The sequence below is a fragment of the Kogia breviceps genome, chromosome 4 (genome assembly GCF_026419965.1).
Source record: "Kogia breviceps isolate mKogBre1 chromosome 4, mKogBre1 haplotype 1, whole genome shotgun sequence".
NCBI lineage: Eukaryota > Metazoa > Chordata > Mammalia > Artiodactyla > Physeteridae > Kogia > Kogia breviceps.
Window position 1 is genome coordinate 63,861,806 of NC_081313.1, and position 12,210 is coordinate 63,874,015.

Genomic DNA, 12,210 nt, shown 5'->3' on the forward strand with positions numbered 1-12,210 from the left:
TAAAACCTATTAGAAATGTATTGAAATCTAGAATTAGTATTTATAAATGAATATGGTCCAGGTGCATGCATGACAGCTTATGAACAGTTATTTACATTCACAGTGTGTTGCCCATTCCAGGTATATATGCCTTCAAAACCAGGAAAATATAGAATAAAAATTTGAGATTTGCTGTATTTGAATTCTTACTAAAATTTGTCATGATTTTTTTCACTATTCTTTTATTCTCAGTTCTACAAATTACTTGTAAAATGATTTAGAAATATTTAAAAAATAAATGAAAGAGTCCATTGGACCTCTATCGTAAATGGTGAAATCTGCCTTTTATATGTATTAAGGAATATTAAGAGGGGGAAAAGTAGTTGTGGAATGATATCTTACAGTATGATTATTTTTTTAAGAAGAAATCACAAAGCAATACAATGAGTGTATATAAACTTAAATGCAGAGAAGAAGGTTGGAAAGAGTAGACTCCAAACTGCTCTCAGTGGTAACCTCTGGGGAGGAGACTGAGAGAAGGACATTGCTCATAAGAGCTTGGATAGATAAAGCTTATAGATAAAAACAGAAAGATAAAACCTTAAAAAACAAAACCAGCACGGCAAACAAACATTTTTTAGATCAAAAAAAGTGAAAGATACTAAAGACCATATAAAGATGTTTTAATTAAACAGAATATGAAAATTTTAGGTCCTTCTGTCCTCAAGTCCAACACACAATTTTTATTAATGTAATAATTAAATCTAGAAATAATTTTGAATGATTTTCTTTATTTTGCTTATTACTAAAAATGATTTAAGTAGCAATAATCTGAACTGTAATTTTTATTAATGAAAATATTTTAGAGAATAGTAGAAAAATAAAAAATAAAAAGGATCTTATAAAGGTAGATCTCAGTTACGGAGCCATCATAACACTCTGTAAAGTTTGTGCTTCAGAGCACTATAATTATAATAGTTGTCTTTCCAATTCTGATTCTACAGTTGAAATGTAACTTTTATACTCAAAGCCTTATTCTGAACATATGTTCTTAAAGTCCATGTTTAAGGTTTTGTTGTGTGTCTGACAGACTGGCCACAAAAATTTTCTTGTTCTTAGAGATTTTTTTAAAGCGTTATTTCCTTGCCTTGTAAATTGAAACATGCTTCTTTTCACAGACCAACTCTACAAGAAGAAAGAAAAATCATAATAAAAAATGGCCGGCACCCTGTGATTGACATGCTACTGGGAGATCAGGACCAGTATGTTCCCAATAGTACAAATTTGTTGGTAAGTACCACATCATGGCCAAAAATAAGTGAAAGATGATAACACTGATCTCAAACTTTTAAATACCAAATAATGTTTTAAAAATTTACACAAGTTTTACCTTAGGCTTTAAATCAACTAATCCTTGGCTATAGTTTTATATTCACCACCAAATATGGAATCAGTGCTATTCCCAAAGAAAGATTATCCATAGAGGGAACAATTTAGCAACTAAAGAATTAGCCTTAATTAGTTATCCTTGGTAATCCAGGAAAAATATTTTGTATTTATAAACGCTCGCAGATGCTAATGGGGTAGAATCATACCATGGTTTTGCAGATTCCTGTTGGTGTATAGTATAGGCTTTGTCTTGTGCTCTACTGTTTTCAAGCATTCTGTGAAAGAATCACAGATGCTTCAGCTGATTTCAATGATAAGAATTTTTGTTATATGGGCTAGAGTTCTCTTATACTACATTAATGATTTAAAATACTTATTCATTTAATACATACTTACTGAGTTCCTATTTAGCCCCAGGTAGTGAAGCAGAGTATTAGGACAGAGAGTGGAAAGCAAGACAGAAATATCCCTGCCCTTAGAGAGCTGGTGGTCTAGCAGAGAAGATAGTTTATTACAATACAGCTTGGTCAGGCTAGGGTACAGGAGACCAGGTGTCATGGAGCACCTAGCAGGTTGACCTAACCCAATGTAGGGGGAGCATTTGCGAAGTTTCCCAGGGATGAAATATTGACTGAAGAGAGCGAGTCAGTGCAGGCCAGGGAAATGGAGAGGAGTATTCCAGTTCAGAAACCAGCATGGTAGAGTCTGGGAGTGAGACAGGGTGGGTTCAGGGAACTGAAAGATGTTGAGGAAGGTTGGGACATAAAGTGTAAAGAAAAAAGTGTCAGAAATAAGGAAGAGGCCAATTTGTTTAAAGCCATGTTAAGGAACTTAGATTTTTTTTTTTTTCCTAAAGGATTGAGAATACTAGCAAGAGAATGTTTAAAGCTGGGGAAAAAAGTGAACTCTGTGTGTGTGTGTGTGTGTGTGTGTGTGTGTGTGTGTGTGTGTGTGTGTGTGTGTGTGTGTTACATAGAATTACATTGTCAAAGATAAACAGAGCCGTACACTACCACACACTAATTAAAATGGTAAGGGTAATTTTATTCAGTAATATTGCATAGGGAAAAGAGTCCAGCTTGAGCTGAACTCAACTTCAGTTTGTACAGAGGTGACTGGGTGTCTTAAAGAGAAAAAGAGGGAGTAGGGAGGAGTGGTGGGCGTGGGTAGGTTCAAGGAAGTGGGAACAGAAAAATTGAGAAAGGGGATTGGTTAGTGTGAGACCCTTATGGGTTTATTAACTGGCAACTGTTGCTAATACTCTCCCACAGGGACTGAGAAGGACAGTGAGAGTTATCTCCATGAATGTTTGCATTTCATTGTTTGCATTTCACGCAGCTCTAGGTGGTAGAAGATTTACCTCTTAGAGGGGCAGAGAAAGGATTTATAATTGCAAGCTTTCTGAAGTAATTGCTCTAAGAGAAGGTTCGGGGTCTCTCTGCCTATCACCACGTTTTGGTTGGAACAAGTATAAACTCTCTCTTGGCAGTGTTGTGCTTTTGTAGGCAGACACTTTAAGGGGGACTGCAGTCATCCCAAGAATGCGGCCTTGAGCAGTTAGAAGCTCTGCTGGCTTTTGTTCTGCTCTCTTAGTGGGGAGGGTAAATGAAGTCATTTGTGCTGAGAGGGTTGCAGTTGTTATAGGCCAAGGTTGGGGCCTAGTCAAGAAGAGGGCTCAGAGGAGCCTGACTAGAATTTAGTCAAGGAGGGAGTCTTTGTCAACACAGAGGAAAATTATCTGGTGATGAGATGAAAGAATTAATATGTAGGGAACAGTTAAGTGAGAGAGATTGTATCAGAGAATGAGATGCCTGACTTCAAGATTTTAGAGGTAGTGTTCTGGGTGAGGGCAAGATCCTAGGTATGGCTATGGAAGGTGAATAGCAGAAGTCGAGAAGGTCTTCGGAGATGAGGAGATCAGGGAACAGCATTTGAGAAAAAGGCAACCATATGCACATTGAAATCATCTAAAACAACAGGATTTGTAGTGGAAGGTGAAGGTGGTCCAGGTTTCACAGATTCCGAGGGATGGAGACTGGTGACCTGGAGGTAGATGTAGATGCCTGTGGTGAAGACAAGTAGAGATGGTAAAGCCCTGAGGAAGCAGATATGGGAGAACGTTTGAACCCTGAGATACATGTGACAGGATGTGGCAAAAAGCTCATCCTTGAAATGAGAGGACTGCAGGGGAATAACAGCCAGCTTTCAGTCTAAGTCAACGTATGAAGGAAATGTTAAGCAAGGAAGTTAGAAACATAGAAGTATTGGGGAATTTTTCAGAGGATAGTGAGAAAATTGAAATGTAGGGGAGCAGTTGGAAATTAGGTCAGAGAAAGGAAGCCCAGGAGAGCAAGGGAGTGGGAATATCACAGAGTATTCCATCTTGGGCTATGAGCAAGGGTGACAGAGATGTGAGCCTGGTGAATTTGGTTGACCACAAGGGTGGTGAGTGAAAGGAAATGCTTTGAATTACGTCTAGTTTAACGATACCTTCTGATATTGCCGACTAAAAAAATGCACAACGTGAGAGTTGTGAGTTAAGTTTTATGTGGGACAAAATGAGGACTATAGCTCGGGAGACAGCATTTCAGATAGCTCTGAGAAACTGCTCCAAAGAGGTAGGGGGAAGGGTCAGTATTACATATGATTTTAGTGAAGGGGATGCGTACAGTCAAGTACACGTTTTGGCGGAGGCTTGCTGCTAGCCACGAGGAGCAGGTGTCACTGTTAATGATTTTAGTGCTTTTCTAGATATGAGGAGATGCAAGAATTGGGCTCAAAATGTTCTCCTGAAAATATCTAACTATCTGAAGTCCTGTTCTGCCAGTTTTTCCCAGAGCACAGAGTGCCTTATTCCTGATCTCCACCCTTCCAGGGTGTGTTGAAGGTCAGCAACTGCAGTGGTTTTTGACTTAGTCCTTGTAGAGGCAGATGGCAAGTGGCAATTTTTAGTTGGCAATATCATACAAAGACTTGTAGGAGTACATTACCAGATCCCCAGTGTCTGTAAACATGTTTATTCTCATTAGGGAATTTGTAAGTTACTTAATTTATCAAACCAAGTTAATAAGTACTTGGAAGTACTTATTACAGGAAGTCTCTGTGAACATAAGAATTTCTTTTTCAGTTTCCATAATACCAGTAGGGTGTAACTTTTCTTGAGAAAGTAATAGCGTTGTACCATATAGTACCTTGGTTTACTTATAAATCACTTGAAACATCATTTCCTGTTGTTATTCCCATCCCCCAAAACACCAATCAAGTATGTTATTCTTGACATTGAATTTGTTTTTTCCTTTTTAATTCTTTTTTCCCCCTTTTAAGTAATGTATTACACTATTTTAAAAAGCAAGATTTGAGAAACTAAATTAGCCTAATTACAGGAATGTTTCAAAGAAACGTTGAACTCTTACTTTTAAATTTTTACAAAATAAGTAGAGTGATTTATTCCAGCAAGCACCTCAGAATATTCCAGAATATTCATTTCTTTTACATATGCTTTTTCTAACTTGAGTAGGAGTTGATATAGAACTGTTGCTATGGTGAAGTGCATTCTTTTTTGCAGGGTATAAATTTCTATATAGGGATACTGTTGAAAAAGAACTTACTATGTAAAACTCAATTTTAAATATTTTATAGGTGTTAATTATAAAATACACTCTGAAAATAATTTCCTGAAAGTCAAGTGGCATCGTTGCTTTTGATAGTCATGTAATTTTAAGAAATGGTCTTTTGCACATGTAATTATACTTTTCCGTATTCTGTATTGTATGAACTCATTGTAATGCTTCTAAACAAGCCAGCTTACTGTCCGCTTTTCCTCAGCCGGTTTTAAGAATACTCATTGTTTTTCACATCTCACAATCTTGCGTTGATTTATGAATTTTTTACTAGCATTGTTTTATGAATATTTTATTCTTACAGATTTTGACACAGTTACTTCGTGTCAATATTGTGCTTGATTTCAGGCTTACAAAGAAGAGACACAATACCTCTCTAATCTGGTGGGAGATAGATCCAATTAAATTAACACTGATGGAGTACTTATAAAGGCTATGAGGTAACTAACGGATTATCCAGTAGAAAAATTGGCAACAGACTTCAACAGGCATTTCAAAGTAGAGGATATCCGAATGGTCAATAAATAAACTAACATTTTTTTTTAACCTGCTACATTGGGTTTTCTGGCAGGAATATAACAAAGAATCAAATAGAAAGGAACTGTGACTTTGATGTGCTTGTGGGACATTTGGTGGAGATCCCAATATGAAGGTGGATATAAAAGACAGGAGTGGGCTTCCCTGGTGGCGCAGTGGTTGAGTCCGCCTGCCCACGCAGGGGACACGGGTTCGTGCCCCGGTCCAGGAGGATCCCACATGCCGCGGAGCGGCTGGGCCCATGAGCCATGGCTGCTGAGCCTGTGTCCGGAGCCTGTGCTCCGCAATGGGAGAGGCCACAACAGTGAGAGGCCCGTGTACCGCAAAAAAAAAAAAAAAGCCAGGAGAGAGGGCTGAGCTGGAGTTAGGGATTTAAGAATCATCACGATGCATGTACAGGGAGTTTAGATTCTGGGTCTGTCACTCAGGGAGATTGTATAAAAATGTAAAGAAGGCTAAAGAAAAAGCCCTCTCAGGCATGACATAGAAGAGTCATTTCACTGAAAGTGGGTTTAGCTGAAGAGAATTTTTCAAGTATCTTTAAAATATATCCCTATCTAATTTTTAGCATTCAGTTATTGTTTCATCTGAACATCAAAAAAATAGAAATACAAAAAATTAAAAAAAAGCAAGGTGCTATTGTGTATTCCTTCTTATCCTTTACGACCTGGCTCTGCCTCCTCTTCTAGGAAACCTTGTTTGACTTCTGCAAGCATAATTGAAAGGAATACGCTTTTAAACCCTCCCTTTTTGGTTCCCTTCCCTGACTCATTACATAATCTGAGTATTTGTAGACTTAGCAGCCACTGGATCTGCCCACCTCCAGTTTATTCTCCACTCTGCAGCCACAGGGCTTTTCCTAACCTGTCATATCACTCCCTGATTTGAATTAATGCTTAAAATTCCAGTCGTATAGTTCCCAACGTACTGCACCACTAAGGGACTTGGCAGATGGTCTTCCCTCTGCCTAGAATGTCATCTTCCCCCACACCGTCCGCACCCACCTCCCACACACCCACCTCCCACCCCACACGCCCTCCAGCTCCTGCTTTTCTTTAAGTCTGGTCCTGGTGTCACATCCTGCACTAAGGCTTCCCTACCAACGCTGGGATGGGTACCCCTGTCACATACCCACAACACTCTGTATTTCTCCCCAGTTTAGTCTTTATGCCACTAAATTGTAATTGCCTTTTTTTGGTTTGTGGTTCCCAGTGGATTATAAGCTTGAAGAGAACAGGGACTTTGCTTCTCTGCTTTAGTTATAATCCTACTGTCAATCACGGCTCTCTGGCACGTAGCAGGCATCTAATCAGATTTGTTAAATAAGGATTAACTTGAAATCTTGAGCAGTTTCCAAGTCTTACTCCAAATCTGTGCTTTTTTCTTCTTCACAAAATGTTGTTTTTCAGGATGTTATATGCGAAGTTCACAACTTACACAGTAATCATACTATAGAACTAGAAAGGGACATTAGGGATCATTTAGTGTAACCACCTCTTCATACTTGTGAGTAAACCAAGGCCCAGAAAGGGGAGTTGACTGCCAGGGGTTACCCAAGTTGAATAGTCTTGAACTATTTCCCAAAACATGAAAGTATGCCAAGGCAAGCCAGTGCTTTCCAACCTTTTTCACTTCACAGCACACCAACAAAATGATGCTAGTGCTGGTACACTGGAATAAGAAGGAACCAGTTTTTTTTTTTGCTCAGAGCAAAAGGAGGTTGTCCCGGGAGCTCTGACTGCCCCAGCTCCACCTGCCACTTTGAGGGTCAGCATCTTGGAACACCTGTAACCTGTGAAGCAGACCAAGACAGTTTGCCAAGACATACTGTTACCAACCAGAGTTCTTAGCCTCCTTAATCAATAGAAATTGATGAGGCCAAACAAGAAATTCAGGCGAGGCTTTATTGGGGCCCCTGCCTCAGCAAGGAGGAGCGAGTGAGAACAAGCAACAGGTTCTCTGGCTCACTCAGGGAGGCCAAGCTGGTTCCTTATATGGGGTGAGGGTAAGGGTGTGTCCAGGGGATGGACTGGAGAGTGTCTTAGGGGGTTCGCCACCCCTTTGGTGGTGCTGTATGCAGGGGGCATGCTCAGTACCCTGCTTTTGCTCCCGGCTCTTCAGAAGTGGCAGTTCGGTTTTTGGTCTCTTTGTATGTTGTTGTCCAAAATTTGCCCCAACTGTGCGTGCATGCAGTTGTTTTTAGTCTCATATAGTTTCTTTGTATTTTGTTTCTCGAGGAGATGTTTGTCCAGGTACAAGCACTGCAGCAAAGGGTCCCAGGTCCCAGCCTGTCTCAGTACTGCTTGGGAAAAGCCAGCATAATCCACAGCAGTCTCAGGATTGTTTGCTTTTTAAACCAAATGACTTCGTAATGGATGGATTTTTTTATAGCAGTCCAAGGTGGAGTTTTTAGTTCGTTCATAGTTTTGGGGGTTTTTTAATATAAATAATATAAATTTACCTTTTGGGGAGGGAGAAAGGGAAAAGTGTGGTTGGTGGCTTCTAAATTTGTAAGAGGGAGGAAAATGAGTCAAATACGCACAGCAGGAAGATTCCCAGGAAGTGCTCGAACCCTGTGGATCTCTGTAACCCAAGGGAAATCCACAGCCCAAGTATTCTAGAGTGGGGCAGGATGGACACTAGAATCCTGGTCACAGTCCCTTATCCTGAGATCAAGAAGGTGCCTTAGAACCTACTACCATGTGGGCACATAATAGGAGCTCACATATTTGTTACAAGAATGATACTTGAAACTAGTCAAGTTGAGGTAGTGTGGGAGGAGAGCAAAGACCACAAACTTTTCATTTCCTCTCTTCTCCCAGAAATGCTTGTTTTGTCTATATAAATGTTAAAAGTAAGAGTGATTACAATAATGTGCATACCCTGTTGACTTTGTACCTAATGACAAAGCAGAACAACAATAATGCATACCATAAAGTATGTTTGAGTTGTAAGCTTAATTTAACTCTATGGCTAGATTATTCTCATGATTCTGCTATAAATGTGTTTTCTTTTCAATTGAAGTATAGTTGACTTACAGAATTATATTAATTTCAGGTGTACAATATATTGATTCAATATTTTTATAGATTATTCTCCATTTAAAGTTGTTACAAAATAATAGCTATATTTCCCAGTGCTATACAATATAGCCTTGTAGCTTATTTATTTTACACATAGTAATTTGTATCTCTTAATTCCCTGCACCTATCTTGCCATTCCCCTGTTCCCTCTCCCCACTGGTAACTACGAGTTTGTTCTCTATATCTGTGAGTCAATTTCTATTCTGTTATATTCCTTTGTTTGCTTTACTTTTTAGATTCCACATGTAAGTGATAACATAAAATATTTGTCTTTCTCTGTCTGACTTATTTCACTAAGTGTAATACTCTCTAGGTCCATCCACATTGTTACAAATGGCAGACTTTCATTCTTTTTTATGGCTTAGTATTATTCCATTTATATATTCCATATATATATGTATATATATATATATACATATATATATGTATATATATATATATATATATACACCACATCTTCTTTATCCATTCATCTGTTGATGGACACTTAGGTCGCTTCCATATCTTGGCTATTGTAAATAATGCTGCTATGAACATTGTGGTGCATGTATCTTTTCAAATTAGTGTTTTTTGTTTTCTTCAGATGCATACCCAGCAGTGGAATTGCTGGATTATATGGTAGATTTACTTTTAGTTTTTTGAGGAAGCTCCATACTATTTTCCATAGTGACTACACCAATTTACACTCCCACCAACAGTGTAAATGGGTTGCCTTTTTCAACATCCTCACCAATATTTTTTATTTGTAGACTTTTTGATGATAGCCATTCTGACAGCTGTGAAGTGATATCTCATTGTGGTTTTGATTTGCATTTCTCTAATGATTAGTGATGTTGAGCATCTTTTCATGTGCCTGTTGGCCATCTGTATATCTTCTTTGGAAAACTGTCTATTCAGGTCTTCTGCCCATTTTTTAATCCAGTTGTTTGTGTTTTTGATGCTGAGTTGTTTATATATTTTGTATATTAATTCCTTATTGGTCATATCATTTGTAAATATTTTCTCCCATTCAGTAGGTTGTCTTTTTGTTTTGTTGATGGTTTTCTGTTCTGTGCAAAAGCTTTTAGGTTTAATTAGGTCCCATTTGTTTCTTTTTGCTTTTGTTTCTTTTGCCTTAGGAAATTGATCCCCAAAAATACTGCTATGATTTATGGAGTTTTATGGTTTCAGATCTTTAATCCATTTTGAGTTTATTTTTATATATGTTGTCATAAAATGTTACAATTTCATTCTTTTAAATGTAGTTGTTCAGTTTTCCCAGCACTACCTATTGAAGAGATTGTCTTTTCTCCATTGTATATTCTTGTCTCCTTTGTTGTAAATTAATTGATCATTAGTGTGTGGGTTTATTTCAGTGCTCTACACTCTGTTCCATTGATCTTTGTGTCTGATTTTGTGCCAGTGTCATGCTGTGTTGATTACTGTAGCTTTGTAGTATTGTCTGAAGTCTGGGAGGGCGATACCTCCAGCTTTGTTCTCTTTTGTCAAGATTGCTTTGGCAACTAGGGGTCTTTTATGGTTCCATATAAATGTTAACATTATTTGTTCTAGTTCTGTGAAAAATGTCATGGGTATTTTGATAGGAATTACGTTAAATCTGCAGATTGCTTTGGGTATTATGGACATTTTAACAATATTTTTTCCAGTCCATGAACACAGGATATCTTTCCATTTCTTTGTATCACCTTCATTTTCCTTCATTAATGTTTTATAGATTTCAGAGTATAGGTCTTTCACTTCCTTGGTTAGGTTTATTCCTAGGTATTTTTTTCTTTTTGATGTGATGTTAAATGGATTGTTTTCTTGCTTTTCTCTTTCTGATAATTCACTACTAATGTATAGAAAAGCAACTGATTTTTGTATATTAGTCTTGTATCTTGCAACTTTACTGAATTCATTTATTAGTTTTTTTTTTTTTTTTTTTTTGCGGTATGCAGGCCTCTCACTGTTGTGGCCTCTCCCATTGCGGAGCACAGGCTCCGGATGCGCAGGCCTAGCGGCCATGGCTCACGGGCTTAGTTGCTCCGCGGCATGTGGGATCTTCCCGGACCAGGGCACGAACCCGTGTCTCCTGCATTGGCAGGCGGATTCTCAACCACTGCGCCACCAGGGAAGCCCTCATTTATTAGTTTTAATAGTTTTTTTGGTGGAGACTTTAGGGTTTTCTATATATAGTATTATGTCATCTGCAAATAGTGACAGTTTTACGTATTTTCTTCCAATTTGGATGCCTTTTATTTGTTTTTCTTGTGTGATTGCTGTGGCTTGGTCTTCCAATATTATGTTAAATAGAAGTGGTGAGAGTCGGCATCCTTGTCTTGTTCCTGATTTTAGAGGGGAAGCTTTTAGCTTTTCACTGTTGAATATAATGTTAGCTGTGGGTTTATTTTATATATGGCCTTTATTATGTTGAGATATGTTCCCTATATACCTACTTTGAGAGTTTTTATCATGAATGGATTTTGTCAAACGCTTTTTCTGTGTCTATTGAAATGATCATGTGATTTTTATCCTTTCTTTTGTTAATGTGGTATATCACATTGATTTTGTGAATATTGAGTCATCCTTAGGCCCCTGAAATAAATCCAACTTGATCATGGTATATGACCCATTTTATATATTGTTGGATTTGGTTTGCTAATACTTTATTGAGGATTTTTGCATTTATATTCATCTTAGATATTGGCCTATAATTTTCTTTTCTTTTTTTGTAGTGTCTTTGGTTTTGGTATCAGGGTAATTGTGGCCTCATAGAATGAATTTGGGAGTGTTCTGTCATCTTCAGTTTTTTTTGGAATAGTTTGAGAAGGATAGGTATTTGCTCTTCTGTGTATGTTTGGTAGAATTCCCCTTTGAAGCCATCTGGTCTGGACTTTTGTTCACTGAGAGGTTTTTTTAATTACAAATTCAGTTTCACTACCAGTAATTGTATGTTCGGTTTCAATACTAGTGACCATTTGTTCAGATTTCTTCCTGTTTCAGTTTTGGAAGGTTGTCTCTTTCTAGAAATTTGTCCATTTCTTCTAGGTTGTCCATTTTGTTGGCATATAACAGTTCATAGTATTCTCCTATGCTTTTTTTGTATCTCTGTGATATCTATTATTATTTCTCTTCTTTCTTATTTATTTGGGCCTTCTCTCTTTTTTTTTCCTTAATGAGGTTTATCAATTTTTTTTATCTTTTCAAAAAATCAGCTCTTAGTTTCATTGATCTTTTCTATTTTGGGGAGGGTGGTTGTCTCTGTTTTATTCATTTCCTCTCTGATCTGTATTATTTCCTTCCTTTTTCTGACTTTGACCTTTGTTCTTCTTTTTCTAATTACTTTAGATGATAGGTTAGCTTGTTTATGTAATATTTTTCTTGTTTCTTGAGGTAGGTGTGTATTGCCATAAACATACATGTAGCTGCTCTTGCTACATCCTATAGATTTTGGAGTGTTGCATTTCCATTTTCATTTGTCTCAAGGTATTTTCTGATTACCTCTTTGATTCCTTCATTGACCCATTGGTATCTTAGTAGCATGTTGTTTAGTCTCTGTGTGTTTGTGTTTTTCCCATTTTTCTTTCTATAAATGATTTTTAGTTTCATATGGTTGTGCTTGA

The 12,210-nt window shown here is 37.6% G+C and overlaps 1 protein-coding gene across 6 annotated transcripts in view; it reads left to right on the forward strand.

Moving 5' to 3' along the window:
• Positions 1-12,210, forward strand: part of MSH3 (mutS homolog 3) — a 183,014-nt gene that overhangs the window by 122,251 nt on the left and 48,553 nt on the right. For all 6 annotated transcript variants that reach the window (XM_059060650.2, XM_059060649.2, XM_067031233.1 and 3 more), the window contains one exon: positions 1,158-1,269. In XM_059060650.2, coding sequence (XP_058916633.1) covers positions 1,158-1,269 — 112 coding nt within the window. The remainder of the gene's footprint in view (positions 1-1,157; positions 1,270-12,210) is intronic.